This window comes from Xenopus tropicalis, chromosome 2, assembly GCF_000004195.4.
Source record: "Xenopus tropicalis strain Nigerian chromosome 2, UCB_Xtro_10.0, whole genome shotgun sequence".
NCBI classification, from domain to species: Eukaryota; Metazoa; Chordata; class Amphibia; order Anura; family Pipidae; genus Xenopus; species Xenopus tropicalis.
Genome location: NC_030678.2, coordinates 16,449,233 through 16,470,383, shown reverse-complemented (window position 1 = coordinate 16,470,383; position 21,151 = coordinate 16,449,233). Strand labels below are relative to the sequence as shown.

The window sequence follows — 21,151 nt, the reverse complement described above, 5'->3', positions numbered from 1 at the left end:
GCTCTCGGGTAGTATCTGAATGCTCAGAGGGATTCCTTTGGCCTGAGAAAGCTTACAGTCAACTACAAAGCTAAAGTCTCCAATGTTCTGAAGGTCAAAAAAAAAAAAAGTATCAGATTTGTGGACCTAAAATTAAGCTGAATTTATGACCATCACTTCTCTCCAGCTTCATTCATCATCATTCATTGCGTGGAAATGAATCATCATTCATTCATTTTTATCTCCCTGGTGAGAGGTGTTTAGGGCAAATACAGCCCCTTGCTAATAAGTACTTTCTTTGTGTGTGTGAGAAACTCCATCTCCTCTGCCTTTAGTCAAGGTTCCTTCACGCATCATTTAGATTTAGTGCAGTTTGATGCTCTAATCATATCACCTTGGGGCATGATTAATAAATTAAGAGATGAAGAATGATATTGTTAAAAGGAAAGCTATGTAGAGTGTAATGTTGATACATACGCTTGGGTTAAATGTCGCTAGATAGATATATAAGGGGTCATTTACAAAAGTATCCATGGGTGCTCCAAAGTGAATGCATAGAAAGTGCATTTTGATGCAGTTCATTAAGGTACTTGGTTGCACTTCCACTTGGTTGCCATTGCATCCATCTTCCCTGTTTCCATGAATGGTACTCAGGGTCAGACTGGGCCACCGGGACACCGAGAAAAAACTCGGTGGGCCCTGGCAAAGGGGCAATAAATAGCGGAAAGGCCTTAGATGAAGACTTTGGATGTTTTCATGTTCCGCCTACAGACTCAAGGTGGGGGGTAATCAGTGCCAGGATCTCTGTGATGCTTCTTCCACATTTCTTCTGATTCAAAGTCATTGGATGCCCCAGAAATGGCTTTATTTGCTCCACCCCACTGGCTAAAGGGTGGAATAAAGAGGGGAGAAAGAATCATTCCAGCCAGGTTAAAAAAAAAAAACCCGGTGGGCCCCCGGCGGCCCAGACCCGATCCCTGCAGAGCACTATACTGAGCCGCAGGTCTCCCTCCCGCCTCCCCCAAATCGCTGACCGTAAGTTTAATTTAGACGTAGTCGGGGGAGGGAGTCGAATGGGTGGGGGGCCTGCGGGGGGGGGTTTGAAAGGCGGTGGTGGGGGCCATTGGGGGGTGCAGGGGCCCCCAAGGCAGAAGCCCCGGTGGGCCTTGCACCCCCCCAGACCAACCCTAATGGTACTTAACTGCACCCTGGAGAACCTTGGAACTACCAGCATGTTGACCACCACATGGACCTGGAGAGTCTCCAGGATTCAATTAGCAGGTTGTGTTAATATGTGCACCAGTGAATCAGATGCAAACGCCATTTTTAACGTGTTCTGCAGATATGGCACAACCCCCAGTCTGAAAATGCTAAATGCAACTTGCATCCAAAGCCGAAGGATAATCGCATATGTTTTGATGCATTGGGTGCAAATATGGTGGCTGCAACTCGGAGTGCACCAACTGTTACCATTGAATTATAGGAGAAAATGCTGCATTATGGGTGAAAAATATAGCGATTTGCATCCAAACTTAGCACACTGCACTTGTGTTCTTAAATGACTCTTCTACTAAAGCTTTCAGTCAATGTGATAGGACAGATATAACAGATAACAGAAGGCAATAGCATGGAGTGAGAAGCAACTGGAGATTCAATATTAAAAAGAAAAGTTAAGTGTAGGTTCTTCTTGCCAATCTTGCAGGTTTGTCCGACTCAATCCATTCTAAAGGATCATCACAATCACACACTGAAGGGACAGAACAGTCGAGTGCAGTCTCTTAAACAAGACATTACAGATCTTGAATACAATCCAAAGCCTGTCAATTTCTCTCTCGGAAATAATTCTGTGTTACCTTGGTCGCCAACGCCATCATCAGCGTTTAAATCTAAAGTCAAGAACTTGGGAACTAAAAGAAATAAAAAATGTTTTCTGCCGAAGATCTTAGCCGGGAACATTATTGTGCCAGACCTTTACTCCGTGAGCAGCAATTACATGTGACCTTTAGCAAATCAAAAGAACCTTTCAATTTGTTTTCAAAATTGATCTAAATTCCTTTTTTTTCCTGAGCCACAAAATGATAAGCGAGGATGGTGAACCTTGACCTTTGATTGGTTAGTTATTAAACGAAGAACGAGAAAAGAAATCTTTGGAGACCATAGAGAAAACAAACCGGGATCAGTAAAAAACAAAATACATTGACTTTCTTTGTATAAAAGAACAGTTGCATAATGCCTGTTGTTTTCCTCCTCCTCTAGAATTCTTATTAAGGCAATAAACAAAACATTCATTCCCATATCTCTTATACCAACTTTCTCTCCTATGTCCAATTCTCCTATTCTCTCCAATGTCACTCCATCATTACACTCATTATTTTTATCTCTCTCTTATTCACCAACCCTAAAGGGGAACCAAAGGCAGAAATATTTGTGTTGGTTTTTCTATTCAAAATCAAAACAAGGCCAAAACAAGGCCAGATATAAAATGTTCTTGTAGGGTTCTGTTGCTGAATGAACGTTCACAAATGTTATTGGGGTAATAGTTATTATAGTGTTTGGGCATTAGAGCAAACTAATAAAGGAGAAACACTTAGAAAGTTCTAGGAGGGTGAAGCTTAGAAAGATATAAAAGGACACAGGCAATCGGGTAGATCATGGAAGGAACGTCTATGGAGGAAGACACCTTTTAAGAAAACCACAACCAGCACCCAAGTGAGTGAAAAGAGTAAAGGTGGCCATACACGGTAAGAGCCAAGCCAATGCGGTCCCCAATCCGACGGAACAATCAAACCTGTCTGATCGAGATATGCCCGATGTCAGGCCAGATGTCGGTAAGGCAGGCCTTTCGTTTGTGCCCATACACAGGCAGATAAGCTGCCGAATCTGTCCAAAGAACCAGCTAGAATCGGCTCTATCTATCTATCTATCTATCTATCTATCTATCTAATCATCTATCTATCTATCTATCTATCTATCTATCTATCTATCTATCTATCTACAGTATCTATCTATCTAATCATCTATCTATCTATCATCTATCTATCTATCTATCTATCTATCTAATCATCTATCTATCTATCTATCTATCTATCTATCCAAATAATAGAAATTACTCCTCCCCACTTAATCTTAAGACTATAGTACAGGTATAGGACCCATTGGACAGAATGCTCAGGACCAAGGGTATTCCGGATAAGGGGTCTTTCCGTAATTTGGATCTCCATACCTTAAGTCTACTAAAAAATCAATAAAACATTAATCAAACCCAGTAAGATTGTTCTGCACCCAATAAGGATTATTTATATCTTAGTTGGGATCAGTTACAAGGTACTGTTTTAATACTACAGAGAAAAAGGAAATCAGTTTTAAAATTCTGAATTATTTGATTAAAATGGAGTCTATGGGAGACAGGCTTTCCGTAATTCGGAGCTTTCTGGATAACGGGTTTCCAGATAAGGGATCCCATACCTGTAGTATAGTCAAACACCTGGCTCGTAGATCTACCCTCCACTTTGGAACACACACATGAACAGGCTTAAGCTGGCCATACATGCACCGATAATATCGCACAAAACCTCGTTTCGTACAATATTCGGTGAGTGTATGGCAAGTCGGCGAGTCCACCGATATTGCAGGAAGCTGCTGATATCGGTCGACTCGCCGATCGGCCAGGTTAAAAGATTTTGATCGGGCGTCATAGAAGGCGCCTGAGCAAAATCTGCCTTCAGGGCTGAATCGGCAGAAGGAGGTAGAAATCCTATTGTTTCTACCTCCTTATCTGCTGTTTCAGCCCTGAAGGTTAGTGGCTGATTGAACGATTTGTGTGACTGATGGTCGCACGAAAGATCGTCAGATCGCCACGTGTGTGGCCACCTTTACTGCCACTTATACAGATACTCTGGCTACCCTCATTGGGCAGGAGCACTAGTACCAGAGAAGGGAATATGAGAAGTTACATGGAAGGAAGCATTTTGAAAACTTTGAAATAACTTCGTATAGCATAGGTCTATGCAAAAGGGCACTTTTCATGGGGATCAGCGTTAATTGGGGTATGAATTCCAATTAAAATGCTACCCTGTTATTGTATATAGCATTCAACTCATCAGCACCGTTTCCGAATACCCATTTATGATATATATACATTTGTCACAACAGGTTTTCTTTCAGCTGGACACACCTTTTGCTTACTGACTAAACAGTGTGGATAGAGGGCTGCGCTCGAATCCCCCTTTCCTCTCGGATTAATTTGCCACAGTCTAATTCCGTAGATATAGTGGTTCCCGAGGCTGAGTTGCACGGGGGCGCTGGCTTATTTTGCAGTCCATAAAAGAAACAAAAGGCCTTGCATGCAAAAGGAATGAAATAAAGAGAAAACATGCATGATTAAGATGGGAGCATGGGATTGTTTATACAGAAAGCACAAAGCAGAAAATAAAATAAAACAAGCACATTCCAAATTAGATGATGCAAAAATAAAAGCAAAAGCAAAACCATCTAGAATTACACTGGTGAACAATCTATGTACTAGGTCCTATACCTCAACTCTCCTAGGGCTGCCACCTTTGTCCTCTTCAAAAGCAAACAAAAGGGAGGGATAATGACACTGGGGGCAGAGCAGTGACATATGGGGGTGGGGTCATGACATTGGGGGCAGGGCTTGGGCCTTGTGTGGGCAGGGCTATGACATTAGAACTGGTTATTGGCCAGATTATTGTTTACAAGGCTGAAACCTGAACAGACAGTTGTGACCCAGATAGCCCTAAAGAAAAACCAAACTGTTCGGGTCAAATCCAAACAGGTGGCAACCCTACTTGGGGATTCTCTTAATTCCTATTTGTAAGGGGTTGTGCTTAATGGTGATGGGGCAGAGTAGAGTTTTTTGGACCATGTTACTGCAGATCATGGTGTTGTAAAATGAGGTTGGAAGGAATGTTGGTCTCTGTCTTAAAGGAGAACTCAGTTGAGAAAGAGAAATGTGACACCTTATATTTTGATCTTCTGTTCCAGCATAAGGTCCCCACTGATAAACTGCCCAGCAGGCCAGAATTTCACTATATTAGCAGCTTAAATACTGATATCTTCATGTTTTGGGCTAGTTTCAGATAGAACAGGTAGTTGATTGGAAGGGTTATACATAATTATTGACAAAATGGCACAGGGTCTAGAGCAAGGATCCCCAACCTTTTTCACTTGTGAGCCACACTAAGATGTAAAAAGTGTTGGTGAGCCACACAAGCATGAAAAAAAGTTCTTTGGGGATTCCAAATAAGGGCTGTGATTGGCTATTTGGTAGCCCCATGTGACTGCTGGCCTGCAGGAGACTCTGCTGGGAGTAAAACTGTCTCTGGGCTTCCAAAACTGGTCTCGAAGTCAGAAATGTAAAATGGGCACCTACTGTGAGGCCACTGGGAGCAACATCAATGGGGCGGTGAGCAGCATGTTGCTCCCTAGCCAATGGTCGGGGATCACTGGTCTAGAGAGTGGTTCCTAGCAATGCAGGAAGGGCCCCAACTGAGGGTTGGAATGCATAAAACAGTGTTGTTAAACTTCAGCTTAACAACAGCAGGAGGGCTGCAGTCTGAAAACTTGGAAAATATTAAGAGACACAGGGGAAGGGGGTCCTGTTATTGAGTGCTCATGCCTTGCACTTTATCAGATGCAGTTTATATTATTTATTTTCAAGATATTAGATGTGCTAAAACGGCTAACATAATGATTTCGAAACAACAGCGCCACCTGCTGTTTATTTAGCCTGAAAATGAATTTTGTGAGAAAAGGAAAGTCTTGTTCATTACAAAATGAAGATAATGAGCAAATAAGAAGCATCTCATGTTCATCTGGTCAGTTAAAAGTAGGGCTACATCACAAGACATTGTAGGTACAGATCATTAATGACATGTAATGTTCTGCTACACTGGTTAGAAAGAAGTAGAACTCTGTTATGTAATGGGTTAAAACACCAGTGTAACATTCATAAACAAAAAAAGGTGCACTCCAGGGACTAATTGAAATAATCAAAAACATTGTTGTTGAGTCAACTTTTTGGGGCATATTTCATTCAAAATATTTACCAAGGGGACCTTTGCCATGTTGGATGGCAAATCCATTTCCTGTCCTTCTGGTCTCGGTGCTCATATTGTACCTTTATACCTTCCCAAATTGAATTATATTTTGTTCCTTCCATTTTTTCTTTAGATTTTGCAGCTAGTCTGCGTTTATGCACGTTAATGAGTAGAAATGATTGCACTAAATATATGGATAAGCAAAGCGTTTAATTGATCCTGTGCTGAAGAAGAATTACACTGCTGACACGAAGCTAAGAAACTTGATTAGAAAATGATAGATTTCGAAACCTTCAACGCTCAAAATAAATGGTTTATGATAAAATGAGAATGAAATGAAAATAACCAGATACTTATTAATAAATAGTGATTAACCAACAGTGTTTAGGAGCTTAAACCTCAGCCTCCGGCACAAAAAGATCACGGATCACTATAAAAGAAATTATTTAAACACCTCGTTGAGACTCGAAGGTTAAAGCTTAGTAATTGCTCTGGCACTCGGTGACTCCTGCAGTTAAACAGAAGATTGGTAGATCCCATGAAAAATCAGGGACGCAGTTTAATTAGAAAGATTTGCAGTAATTGCAGTTAATTTCAAGGTAACCCATTTGCAAATAGTGCAGCTCAGCAACTTGCATTTATTTGAAGTGTCTGTGTTTTTTCTTCATGTGATCTGGTAACCTTACTGTATGTTACTGGGGTTTATCATGAATTCATATTTTCATTGCTGTCAAAGTATAGGTATAGGACCCCGTATCCAGAATGCTTGGGACCAAGGGTATACCGGATAAGGGGTCTTTCCACAAATTTGGATCTCAATACCTTAAGGCTACTAAAACATCAATAAAACATTAATTAAACCCAATAGGATTGTTCTGCCCCCAATAAGGATCAATTATATCTTAGTTGGGATCAAGTACAGGTACTGTTTTATTATTACAGAGAAAAGGGAATCATTTAACCATTAAATAAACCCAATAGGGTTGTTCTGCCCCCAATAAGGGGTAATTATATCTTAGTTGGGATCAAGTACAGGTACTGTTTTATTATTACAGAGAAAAGGGAATCATTTAACCATTAAATAAACACAATAGGGCTGTTCTGCCCCCAATAAGGGGTAATTATATCTTAGTTGGGATCAAGTACAGGTACTGTTTTATTATTACAGAGAAAAGGGAATCATTTAACCATTAAATAAACCCAATAGGGCTGTTCTGCCCCCAATAAGGGGTAATTATATCTTAGTTGGGATCAAGTACAGGTACTGTTTTATTATTACAGAGAAAAGGGAATCATTTAACCATTAAATAAACACAATAGGGCTGTTCTGCCCCCAATAAGGGGTAATTATATCTTAGTTGGGATCAAGTACAGGTACTGTTTTATTATTACAGAGAAAAGGGAATCATTTAACCATTAAATAAACCCAATAGGGCTGTTCTGCCCCCAATAAGGGGTAATTATATCTTAGTTGGGATCAAGTACAGGTACTGTTTTATTATTACAGAGAAAAGGGAATCATTTAACCATTAAATAAACCTAATAGGGCTGTTCTGCCCCCAATAAGGGGTAATTATATCTAAGTTGGGATCAAGTACAGGTACTGTTTTATTATTACAGAGAAAAAGGAAAGGAAATCAATTTTAAAAATCTGAATTATTTGATTAAAATGGGGTCTATGGGAGACGGGCTTTCCGTAATTCTGGGTTTCCGGATAAGGGATCCCATACCTGTACTGGGATTTATCATGAAGTCATATTGTGATTGCTGTCAAAATATTTATCCTTATCAGGAGACACAGATATTTTGCATGGTTGCCATCACAACCGCACTTTTGCTCTAGGCCCCCATGTTGGTGTATTATTTGGGACCCAGTTTATCAAATGGAACACTACAAAAATTGGCTAGGGACCAATTGTAGCCCATATCCCTCCTACTGTATGTCCATTAAACCCATAGTAACCAGTCTATTATCTGATGTCTTCCTGCAAACTGCATACTACCAGTAACTTGGCAATGGTTTACTAGACTAAAGAATATGTTGGAGATTAATATATAATCCCCTGGAAATAGTTTTATTTCAATGTGTTCATCACACTTGCTTTCTTTTCTTTCCAATACAAAGAGCTGTGAGTGGCTTAAGGCAACAATTAGCACCTGGGAATGTGCACTGTGACTACTAACGATAACCTTGGGCTCCTTAGTGATAAGTATGGGTCCCAGGCTTCTCTCAGTGCTTTCTATTATAGCCAATCAAAAAGGGTCTCTTGCTAATTGCAGGCTTTTTAAGGCTTCTGTGTAGAACTCTTACCAATTATAACATGCCATAGGCCAAATTCTGTGCAACTTGGTGTAACTGTGATAGCTTTTGGATACCACTGGCTCCATTTGTACTTAATGACTTAAAAGTACCCTCTCACAGGAGTCTATAGAACCTATATACCTATGGAATCCCACAAGCACTGACTCAACAATCAGACTTCAGAATCGCAGAATGTTCAGCCAGTAGGGGTGACCGAAACAAACGAGTACAAATGAAGAGCCAGTATGCAGTGCGTTTGTGAAGGTTCTCATTCATCCAGGTCATGGTAAATCTGTAATAATAGGTCAAACCAACTGGACTTACTGTGTTTTTCTTAAAGAGTGTTCGTCAGTCATCCAACTTACTTACTCTCAATCCAGAATGAATTGAGAAAGCCAGTCGGATGACTGGCAAAATGTCTTCAAGAAAAACACAGCAAGTTCAGTTGATTTGACTTATTCCTACAGATATACCATGACCTGGATGAATGAGAACCATCACAAACGAACTGCATACTGGCTCTTTATTTGTACTCGTTTGTTTTGGTCACCCCACAGCAAGTCCAATTGATTTAACTTATTTCTATAGATACAATATGCAGTTCACACATAAGATGTTGGGAGACTCGCAGCTCTTGGGAGGCCACCTTGTCTATGGTCCTTGTGTTCCTTGATCATTCATTTCATTAACAAAGGATTACTAGAAAAAAATATGCCACTCAATAAATCCCTGACATACCTGTTCAATATCACTGTTTTTCCTGGACTTGTAAATAAATTCTCCAATTGCAACAAAGACGGAGAGGACAAGCCCTGCAGCAAGAACAATGAAAATGCCACCAATGTTCTCCACTCCCAAAGCACTGGCCTCTTTGCTGTCTTCTTCCGGGCATCCGTTCCCTCGCCACCATTTCTCTTTCATCATATGTAATTTCCCCTCCTCTTGGAGCTGGAGTATAGCAATGGTAATTTTGTCTCTGTAGGGGGATCCTGTGGAAAGTTAGATGGTACAAATGAAGCTGTGACCGACCAGTGTTTTACATTTTTATTTCAACAGCCTGAGCAGGACACAGGAACACTGTTTACTAGTATGTATGCCATGTTGTCAATATGCGCTCCTTGAGCCATTCCTGTTCTCTATGGTGTAACTTCACTTTCCTAACTCCCATCAAGCCATGTTGCAACAATATTCCCTTCCCTGGCCCACAAGTGTATGGATTTGACAGTGTGCTGGGCTGATGCAGGTCCTTTCTGGGCCCCGTCTCCCCCCAGCACCCCTTGCAATCACAGTGTATAGGTAATTACTGATACTGATAGGTAATTACACTGCTGCCAGTTCTTGTACATTAACGTTGACTCTTAGTAGGCCAAATGCCTAGCTACATTTCACTCTGTTCCCAGCTTTGCTTGGCTTATTGTTAAGGGACTCTAAAGGCTTATTGTTGTATTGTGTTGGGATTAGAACACATACATACATATAGCAAAGGGAGGATTCAAAATTATTGTAGCCAGAAAAAAATGGAGTCATATTCAAATCTGAAACCACAAGCTGATCAGAAGTCCCAATACAGAAGCAAGGCCTTCAGGAAGTAGAGTGATAGAAAAAAATCAACAAAAAATGGTGTTTTATTGGATCTCGGAAAATTTGAGCCTCTAATTTGTTTAGTCTAGGAAAATGCTGGTTAGGAGAAGAAAGAAAAAAAATTGATCTGAGGAGGAAAGACAATGTACTTCTAGGACAGGGATCCCCAACCTTTATTACTCGTGAGCCACAGTCAAATGTAAAAAGACTTGGGGAGCAACGCAAGCACCATAAAAGTTCATGGAGGTGCCAAATAAGGGCTGTGATTGGCTATTAGGGGCCTCTATACACCCTATCAGCTTACAGGGGGCTTTATTTGGTAGGAAATCTTGTTTTTATTCAACCAAAACTTGCCCCCAAGTCAGGAATTCAAAAATAACTCCCTGGTTTGGGGGCACTGAGAGCAACATCCAAGGGGTTTGGGAGCAACATGTTGCCCCCGAGCCACTGGTTGGGGATCACTGTTCTAGGAACTAAAAAAAATTGCACTCAGCTTTTCATAAACCTGCCATTTAGTAGCAAAAAACTTTGCCTGCTACCTTTGATGTTGCAAATGCCCATTTTTTTAAAACTTCAAAATGTTTTTATTCAAGTCAAAGGGAGGTTAAAATACATGTCAAATATTAATGTGAAGAGGTGTAAGTATAGAGGAAGCAGACCCTGTGGCTGCTAGTGAACTAGGAGGTATGAGGGAACCAGTCGGACTGTTAGCAAGTTAAAGTTGATCTCTTATCATGTTTTTGAAAAATTGCTTATTCCAATGGCCTCTAGTTACATAGTCAATGGAAAGTGAATGTATAGATAGGGTTGCCACCTCTGCTGGCTTTCTTAGCCGGGCAGGGGGCGGGGGTGACGTCACGGGGAGCGGGGAGGAAGTGGAGGCGGAGCAGTGACATCGAGGGGCAGGAAGAAGGCGGAGCTGTGACATCATGGGGGCAGGGCTATGTCTCAGAAATCAGCGATGCCCGATCACCGCATCAATATTACTGAGTCCTGCCCGGTTTTCCTAATTTGTGAAACCAGGTAGAAGGTTTAGACCCAGGCAGCCCTTCCCAATATTGATCATTTCTCCTCTCATCCTCCACCCCAGAGAAGTTTTTCTTCCTTCCATAGAAACCCATTTCAAATGATGTTACAGTTCTTTCCATTTTGGTGAGGAAAAACAATTCAAGTAGCATCAGAATTGTGAATAAGTTCATTTTATAAACAGGAAACTTCAATCATTTATAAAGAAATGTCATATTAAACTTGCCAGTGCAATCATTACAATGTGAGATTTAGTGACAAGGAATGATTGAAAGTAAAAGCCTGGGACAGGACTGTGTTTACTTAGCAAGAAAACCGCCCCGTTGGTTTCTGGTAGTCTATTTCCTTTGGTTTGTTTAAGCACAGACATATATTTTTCACTGTGTGCTTGTCATAAGTATTAGCATTCTCTATCAACACTACCCAGAAACTACATTTATTACATCAAAAGCCTGTGAGTTTGCCGAAACTAATATATTCTGAATGCTGGGAGAACATATCATTTGTATTTTTTTTTAGTTTTAATAAGGCCATTGAATTTTACTTTTGAAACATAATAATTCTGCCACAAGTGACAGTCACAGAATTGAACCCCCAGTGGGGGCCATCATTTGCAGCTGATTGGTTTTTTTTTCCGCCACTGAGTAACTACATATGGTTTCACAAATGTAACTGGGGAAATAAATGTTCTTTCCATAGAAAAATGTAAACGTCAAATTCTTTATATGTATATCACTTCCAAGGTGCGTGGAAATGAGGGTTTTATGACATCTCTGGAAAAGTACATAGAAATGTAATGTTTTCTCCTTGGCGTTAATATGCCCACTTTGAATGAAGTTGATTTCAGGGTAGCAATGAATATGTGCTAAAGAAAATTCATAGTGTATTGTATGCCATACAATTGGTCAGAAGTGTTTGTCTTGCTGTAATTATTTAGCCAAAGAGGAGTTGGAATCTCCCATGGAGAGGCCAGTTGGGATGGCCCATCAGTAAAGCACAGGCAGAGCATAGTAAGGAGCCCTGTGTAACTCCCCTAGAGTTAGTAGCAAACCCTAGATAGTGGCAGACCGACAATGATAGAATAGGGACTGATACACTTCAACAAGGTGTCAGTCTGTAGGAAATATGGACTGTATCCAGAAGTTGGACCCATGGCCACAAATCATCAGTGTTGGAGCAATCTGTAATAGCATGGAAGGTATTAGGTTCAAGTTAGCTGTAGGAGCAGCATGCAAATAAACTTGAAGCCTCTTGGTAAATCATTTAATGTTGAGTCAAGGAGAAGGAAGGTACAATCACTTGGGAGGTGCTGTGTGTTAGGCACCCCCCAGTGAGTGTAATCACTTAAGCTGGCCACACACGTGGCGATTTTCCATCGCTCGCACAAAAGATCGTTCCAACCCTCCACTGACGTCCAGATATGGAGGTAGAAACAATAGGAATTCTACCTCCTTCTGCCGATTCAGCCCTGAACATAGATTTTGTGCCTTCAAAATTTTCTAACCCGCCCAATCGGCGAGTCGACCAATATCAGCAGCTTCCTGCGATATCGTTCGCCTGGCCGACTTGCCATACACGCACCGAATATTGTGCGAAACGAGGTTTTATTATCGGTGCGTGTATGGCCACCTTTACCTTAAACCTGGGGCTGGTGCTCCTGTTAGGACTGCCCCGGCTTGGGGTAACTGTGAGACAGTGATCCTCTTCCTTCTTCAGTCTATTCGCCACTTGCACATGTGCAGTAGAGAGAAAAGCTGAACTTTTACAAGAAAATCGTAATTTTCACTCTACTGTACATGTGCCGACCTGGGATTCAGAAGAACGAAGACAGACAGAAGAGGATCACTGTCTCACAGCTACCCCGTGCTGGGGCGGTTTTCTCCTGACAGGACAACCAGCCTATTTTAGAACCCTCAGTGACTTTTACTTTCCTTCTCCATGAAGTGCCCCCAAATAGTCAGATAACTCCAATATCCCCGGGGTGGCGACCTCGCTAAATGAGGTCAGTGTATGGCCACCTTTAGTCTTTATCTTATTTCCGCTTCTGTTAGGCTTGGGGTATTACTTTTGCCTAATATTATGGTAAGAACTAGGAGACCCCATTGCTGTTAGAGCCATTAACATTTAGAAGAATTTAGTGCTTTCTTTTTCACTTATGTGCCGTCTTGAACACGTAGATTCCATAGCTGTGTGCTGGTACCGACAATTAATTTATATACTATATCGACTTAATAGAAATATTAAGTTACAGCATTGGTTACAGAATTCAAGGGAAATATGGAATATTTAAATACTTCACCAGGCACACAACCCTTTATTTTTTAGGAGACAGTAATAGAACCATAGCTGCTGGCTGTGGAGGCTGTCTGTGATTGGTTGCTCTGTATGGGCCCCTATCCAATGACTTTTTAGGCAAAACTCTGCTGTTTTGGAATTGTGGCCAAACAAGAGGAAATGTATGTATATACCCAGCTTATCTGTAATCAATCAAAAAAGATAACTTACCAATAGGTGTCCCTACTCCATAACCTTTAGAGTCAATAAGTCCGCCAATCTGAGTCAGGTTGCAGTTCCTTTGAGTAACATATTCAATGCTCGTTGACTCCATCAGTAGCGCATAGTCAGTAGTAAGAACTCTTTGAATTCCTTCATCGTTGTTTTTGACCAGAGCAGTTTGTTGCCGGCTGCTCATAAATGCCCACATCTTCTCATATGTGGAAATTTTAGATTTCTACAAATAATAGAGTACACGTGTCATTGTAAAGACTTTTTTTTACATGTCTAAACAGATTGTGAGGTTCTAGTATCAAGACAGACATTGAATGCTGACTACTGACCAAGTTGACAACCTATTGGTCCCAGTATGGAACTCTACCATAACAGATTTAGATCAGAACAGGTAATAAACCCTCTAGGCTGAAGATCTAAGCAGCCCCCTTGTGGTCTAAGCATTTGCTCAGAAGTTTAACAATAACAAATAGCCATCCAATGGGGTTTGCAAAGTAGGAAAAATAACTCTTCATTTAGTGGCCAAACTAGTGGATCTTGCTGTATATATGGGCACCATTGTGTCATTTTAATTAGCTTACTAGCAATCTGTTTGGTTGTTCTCTCTTTCGCGAAAAAGTCACGAGTAGAGATGTAGCGAACTGTTCGCCGGCGAACAAATTCGCGCGAACATCGGGTGTTCGCGAACGCGTATGTTCGCGAACTTTCAGTGTATGTTCGCAGTTTGGGTTCGCGTGGCGTTTTCCGCCACGTTTTTTCTCGTTGCAAAAGTATTGTACAATACGCCGCACAAGTCACACATGGCGTTTTCCCGCAAATCCCGTTTTCATGGTGTTTAGCACGACATAGCAAAAAAGCCACGTATTTTCGCTAGAATAGCTTGCGTTTTTTGCGCAACGCTGTGCCAACAAAGTATTTTTCAGAGAAGTTTTTGCCCTTGATCCCCCTTCTGCATGCCACTGTCCAGGTCGTGGCTAGAGATGTAGCGAACTGTTCGCCGGCGAACTAATTCGCGCGAACATCGGGTGTTCGCAAGTCCGCAAATTCGCGAACTTTTCGTGATGTTCGCAATTTGGGTTCGCCGGCACCGAAAAAATCGCAAAACTTACGATAACGGTACGAATTCTCCGAAAAAATCGCAAAACTTACGATAACGGTACGAAAAAGTCGCAAAACTTACGATAACGTTACGAATGATCCGAAAAAGTCGCAAAACTTACGATAACGGTACGAATGATCCGAAAAAGTTGCAAAACTTACGATAACGGTACGAATGATCCGAAAAAGTCGCAAAACTTACGATAGCGGTACGAAAGCTCCGAAAAAGTCGCAAAACTTACGATAACTTTACGAAAGCGCCGGAAAATACGAAAAAGTCGCAAAATTACCGATCATTTCGAAAAACGGCGTGTGTCAATTTTTCAGAGGTTTTTGCCCTTGATCCCCCTCCTGCATGTCCCTGTCCAGGTCGTGGCACCCTTTAAACAACTTTAAAATCAGTTTTCTGGCCAGAAATGGCTTTTCTATTTTTTAAAGTTCGCCTTCCCATTGAAGTCTATGGGGTTCGCAAAGTTCGCGAATATTCGCAATTTTCGGCGGAAGTTCGCGAACAGGTTCGCGAACTTTTTTTTTGAGGTTCGCTACATCCCTAGTCGTGGCACCCTTTAAACAACTTTAAAATCAGTTTTCTGGCCAGAAATGGCTTTTCTAGGTTTTAAAGTTCACCTTCCCATTGAAGTCTATGGGGTTCGCAAAGTTCGTGAATATTCGCGGGTTTTGGCGTAAGTTTGCGAACATGTTCGCGAACTTTTTTTTTGAGGTTCGCTACATCCCTAGTCACGAGTAGTGATGGGCAAAATGTTTCGGCAGGCATGGATTCGCGGGGAATTTCCGCGTTTTGCCATTGGCTGAATTTTTAACGAAACGGATGAAAAAATTTGCAGCGCGTCCAAAAGAATTGTCAAAAGAATTGTCTCGGGCGTCAAAGCCAAATGGGGCAGATTTGCTCATCACTAGTCACAAGTCAAATACACAATTCAAAAATAACACTGACAATTCGAGGCAAATCCATACCTACTGAAAAATTTCAACCATCACTACTGGTGATCTCTAGCTTTTACCCACCGATATATGCTTCTAAACATCCCATTGGAATAAACAGAAATTGGGTGAATTTTCCATTTCACATTTTTATAAATCTGTACTACAGGTATTGGACCCCTTATCCAGAAACCCATTATCCAGAAAGTTCAGAATTGCAGAAAGGCCATCTCCCATAGACTCCATTTTAATCAAATAATTCAGATGTTTAAAAATGATTTCCTTTTTTTCTGTAATAATAAAACAGTACCTGTACTTGATCCCAACTAAGATATAATTACCCCTTATTGGGGGCAGAACAGCCCTATTGGGTTTATTTAATGGTTAAATGATTCCCTTTTCTCTGTAATAATAAAACAGTACCTGTACTTGATCCCAACTAAGATATAATTACCCCTTATTGGGGGCAGAACAGCCCTATTGGGTTTATTTAATGGTTAAATGATTCCCTTTTCTCTGTAATAATAAAACAGTACCTGTACTTGATCCCAACTAAGATATAATTACCCCTTATTGGGGGCAGAACAGCCCTATTGGGTTTATTTCATGGTTAAATGATTCCCTTTTCTCTGTAATAATAAAACAGTACCTGTACTTGATCCCAACTAAGATATAATTACCCCTTATTGGGGCAGAACAGTCCTATTGGGTTTTTTTAATGGTTAAATGATTCCCTTTTCTCTGTAATAATAAAACAGTACCTGTACTTGATCCCAACTAAGATATAATTACCCCTTATTGGGGCAGAACAGCCCTATTGGGTTTATTTAATGGTTAAATGATTCCCTTTTCTCTGTAATAATAAAACAGTACCTGTACTTGATCCCAACTAAGATATAATTACCCCTTATTGGGGGCAGAACAGCCCTATTGGGTTTATTTAATGGTTAAATGATTCCCTTTTCTCTGTAATAATAAAACAGTACCTGTACTTGATCCCAACTAAGATATAATTACCCCTTATTGGGGGCAGAACAGCCCTATTGGGTTTATTTCATGGTTAAATGATTCCCTTTTCTCTGTAATAATAAAACAGTACCTGTACTTGATCCCAACTAAGATATAATTACCCCTTATTGGGGCAGAACAGTCCTATTGGGTTTTTTTAATGGTTAAATGATTCCCTTTTCTCTGTAATAATAAAACAGTACCTGTACTTGATCCCAACTAAGATATAATTACCCCTTATTGGGGCAGAACAGCCCTATTGGGTTTATTTAATGGTTAAATGATTCCCTTTTCTCTGTAATAATAAAACAGTACCTGTACTTGATCCCAACTAAGATATAATTACCCCTTATTGGGGGCAGAACAGCCCTATTGGGTTTATTTAATGGTTAAATGATTCCCTTTTCTCTGTAATAATAAAACAGTACCTGTACTTGATCCCAACTAAGATATAATTACCCCTTATTGGGGGCAGAACAGCCCTATTGGGTGTAATTACTGTTTAAATATTTTTTTTTAGCAAACTTAAGGTAGAACATTCAAATTACGGAAAGATCCCTTATCCGGAAAACCCCAGGTCCCGAGCATTCTGGATAATGGGTCCCATACCTGTATTACATTTTGCCTTACTGATTTAAGATCACCAAAGCCTCCTACAAGAAAGGGAAATTCTGAAACATTTAAGATTAAGAAAATATAATTGTTAATCAGGCTAGACTGAGTCGTGTACATTATGTATAGGAGTACACCTGATGTTTCCCTCTGTGTTTATATCCCTTTAATTATCTCACCGAAAACTCTTAATTAACTATGCTTTAAATCTGATTCAAAAATACCTACTTTATTTCATTAGTTTCTTGGAAACCAACTTTGTAGAACAACATTATTTTTTTTTTAACCTGAATCTTCACTGAAGCCGTATAATTGCATTTCTGTTCCAAGAGAGAAGGGAAGAGACTGGGGACCACATGCCTTTAATACTTGACTTTACTAGGGAACAATGTCTTTGCCAAATGAGAAGGAAAGGCATTAGTCAGCCACTTGAGATAAATGAACAATTTAATGATCTAGTTTTGGGCATTATTAACATTTAGGCTTTCCATGCACCTCGTCTCGGAGACAAGAATCTTCTTAATGACTGAGACAAGGTGTCTCACACTGTAGAACTACATTCGCTTCCAGTAAGCGCTCTCATTTTAAATAAACAGACAAAGACTGTGCACACACAAAAAATGATTAGGTTCGGGCTTCTTTGCCTGAATTCCGAAGAACATTCGGAATTCAAATGAGTTAAATCAGTGGAAATGCTTAATACAAAGAGCCGCCATGATGGTGTCTTGCATTAAAGGCATTACAAATCCTGCAGAAAACAAAATAGATCTAAGATTATGATTAGAGGTCCTACGCATGAAACGCGTGAGGCTATTTTGTGTCCTAAATTGGGTTAAAATAAAGTTTACAGTTCTTTTGGTGAGATCTGTGAGTGCCTGCTGCAATCTTTGTCGGTATGAACAGGGTCGGACTGGGCCACTGGGACACCAGGAAAAATCCCAGTGGGCCCTGGCGGCCCAGATCCGAACCTTGCCCGACCGCTCCTCCCCTGACACGTTAAATTTATGCGCTCAGGGGAGGACGTCAGGTGGGGGGCCCTGCTAGGGAGGTTAGGGGGGACCCTGCGGGGGTGAGGTAAGGGGATGCAGCCGGTGGGGCACCTGTAGGGAGCCCTGGTGGGCCCTTCATCCCCCAGTCCAACCCTGGGTATGAATTCCCCTCCTGAAGCTGTAGGTCCATATCATTACTAGTGAGCTGTGTCTGTTTTGGTCACACACTATACATTGTTTTCTTGTTATCTACCTAAAGTTATTAACAACACAATTAATAAAGGTGGCCATACACATTAAGATCCGCTAGCTTGGTGAGGTCCCAAGTGAGTGGATCTTCTCCCGATATCTCCACCTGTAGGCCCTGGGGCCAAATGATCGAATTATAACGGTGGGTTGAGGCGCCCATCAGTTCAGGGACCACATTAACGAGCCGATGCAATCTCCGATCTGACGAAAAATCAAATCTGCCCAATCGAGATCTTGCAGATTTCAGGCTTATCAGCCTGTGTATGGGCACTAACGACGGGCCTGCCCATACACAGGCCGATAAGCTGCTGAATTGGTCTAAAGGGCCAATATAGACAGCTAGAATCGGGCCATGTATGGCCACCTTAAGAGACAAACAGATAATCAACATTATTCTTTCCAAACCAGAATAATTTTTTTTACCTTAAAAAATGTCATTGTTGAACCATCTCGAACGGCCCCATATTCTATTTTTGTCTGTTTGGCCAAATCATCCGCCGAGTCTATCGGGGACTCCATTCTCTCCACAGTAAGGAAGGCGGCCAGGTTAGCAGTGTAGGAGGAAATGATGATCAGAGTAAAAAACCACCATATTCCTCCAACTATTCTGGTAGAGAGAGCTTTGGGCATTAGCTCGGAGCCTGTTACGAGACACAGTCATAATCAAGACAAAATATCACACAATATGGCAATATGGGGCTACATTCAGATGTACTAGATATTTAACTTTAACATAAAGCACTTTACGACTTGCCCTAATCCAACTGGTGTGTTGCTCCTAGAATGGAGCACAAAAGGGGTCATTAACAAAGACCATTGATTGAAGTGCAAGAGCACTAGGGGGTAACATGTGCATCCCTTAGTGACCATTCAAGGACCATTTATGTCTGGGGTCTGGCTGCACTCTCCACCTCTTACTGGATAAACACAACAGTGCAAGGTGCAGGGTGCAGGCCAGTCCTGTCATTACAGCCTGGAAAGGGACAGGCAGAAAGTACAGAGCCCCCTCATAGCCCGTGTTCCCTAAGTTCTGAATGATGCACAAGCTACGGGGCAGGTAGGAAGTGGAAGAGGGATGCCTACATGCCCCACCCGCCCTTATGAATATGAAGGGAACACTGTATTCATGGGGTACAGCAGGTCTGGGGCAATTCATTTGTCATGGAAGACAGGGTGTAAAGGACAAACCAATGGTGGTTTGCGCTGAGTTTTCACACTTTGCACCCTACTGTCCCCATCATAACGACTCCTAGAGTGTTGTGCCTCATTCTGTTGTCTGTGTTTGGCACTGTGGGATACAGAAGGGGCGGAAGGTGGGAGGCAAAAGGTGCCCTTGAAATGCCCTAACTTGTGTCATCCAGATCGCTAGGGACTAAGGAGTCCTGTACTCTGTGTAAGTTGTGCTTTAAATATCTGGAGAAGATCTGAAGTCTGGCACCAACCAGTGCTACAGGTGCACTTTGCACCCCCTTAGTGCTCCAGTACTTGTGCCTGTACCATTGGTAAATGAACCCTATCATCTCCCCCAAGGTTTGCATGGCGGGGCCTCGAGAAATGTTGCTAAGGCAACCAAAGTTTCACTTTCTCCACTGGGAAGTCAAAAAGTTGAATTGCTGTTTTAGCGTGATTAAGAAAAAGATATATTCAGCAATAACTCATGGAAAATGGTAAATATAATTATGAATGACTGATAAATCTCATCATACATAATATATCTTTTTTTTTAAATTTTGTAAATCTCATTACTAATTTTTTATTCGAGGAGGCAGCCTGGGAATATGTCATAAAATCTAAAATTCCAAGCTGGCATTGATGGTTGGAAATGATGTGAGATGTAGCTCGGAGCAGTTAGAATTAGGGTTCCAACTGTGATCACTGCCCGGGGGTGAAGGAGCCTTAATTGGGCTTGGGAGTAGGGCAGTCAAATGGGAGGTAAAATGGGCTGCTTAATGGGAAGCAGGCAAGGTAGGGGTTAATGAGATGAATGCAAGTGTGGCAGGTGGTAGGGCAGCTAGAGTAATTGGTTAGCAAGGGGGCAGGGACTGGGAGTACTAACTAGGTTTGTGGATGGGACGGACTCTTCCCAGTGGCATAAAGAATAACATCTCATCCCTGTAAGTTGCATTGGTTGGCGAGTAACCATATGACTTGGGTTACTTCATCATTGCTTGGGGGAATGTCTGCCATGGGTTGGCAACTGGCAAGGGGTTCCAGTAGGGGGGTTTATGGTTGGTCACTCTCACTCGAGCATCCAGTGCTTCTAGGGAAGGTGGTGGCAATGTGTTCCAAAAGGATGTACATATAATTCATGTTTTTTTTTAATTTGATTGTTATTAATATTTAACTGTTCGAAATCTTTATTGTCTCCTGGTTGGAGAAAAGGAAAAAGGGTGTTATGGCATACAGAAGAAGGTTAATGTGTCAGACTGATGCTGCAGAGACGTGTAACCACATACACAGCAGATCCGGCAGCGCCAGTGTGCAACACACAAGGTTTGTGCCCAAGGCTTGGAAGGTGTAAGAGATTAGATGGGTGGGGAGTCCTTAAGGCAAGGTCCAGCTATTGTGACCAGTTAGGGACAGGGCAGGTAGGAGCAGGATGGACAGGGTGAAGAGACAGGAACCAGTAAGATTAGGAGGCATAGAATAGAGCTTGGCTGGCTGGGTTGGGAAGGAGAAAACCTGAGAATAAATGAGGATGAGAGTAGGTAAGAGATGGAAAACTCGCCTGCTGCTCTCCTGATCTAATGGTTAAGATCAACTGCCAGAAGCCTGTAGGTTCCATTCTCATATCCCAG

The 21,151-nt window shown here is 41.4% G+C and overlaps 1 protein-coding gene across 4 annotated transcripts in view; it reads right to left on the bottom strand.

The window, feature by feature from the left end:
• The window catches only part of grik1 (glutamate receptor, ionotropic, kainate 1), a 273,219-nt gene that overhangs the window by 7,885 nt on the left and 244,183 nt on the right, over positions 1–21,151 (bottom strand). For 2 of the 4 annotated variants that reach the window (XM_004912164.3, XM_004912163.3), the window contains 3 exons: positions 18,777–18,994; positions 13,453–13,678; positions 9,079–9,329 (listed from right to left, as the gene is read on the bottom strand). In XM_004912164.3, the coding sequence (XP_004912221.1) occupies positions 9,079–9,329; positions 13,453–13,678; positions 18,777–18,994 (695 nt within the window). Of the gene's footprint in view, positions 1–4,083; positions 4,318–9,078; positions 9,330–13,452; positions 13,679–18,776; positions 18,995–21,151 lie in introns of those variants that run through there. The other 2 variants (XM_002939147.4, XM_031896577.1) reach the window with 2 other exon arrangements.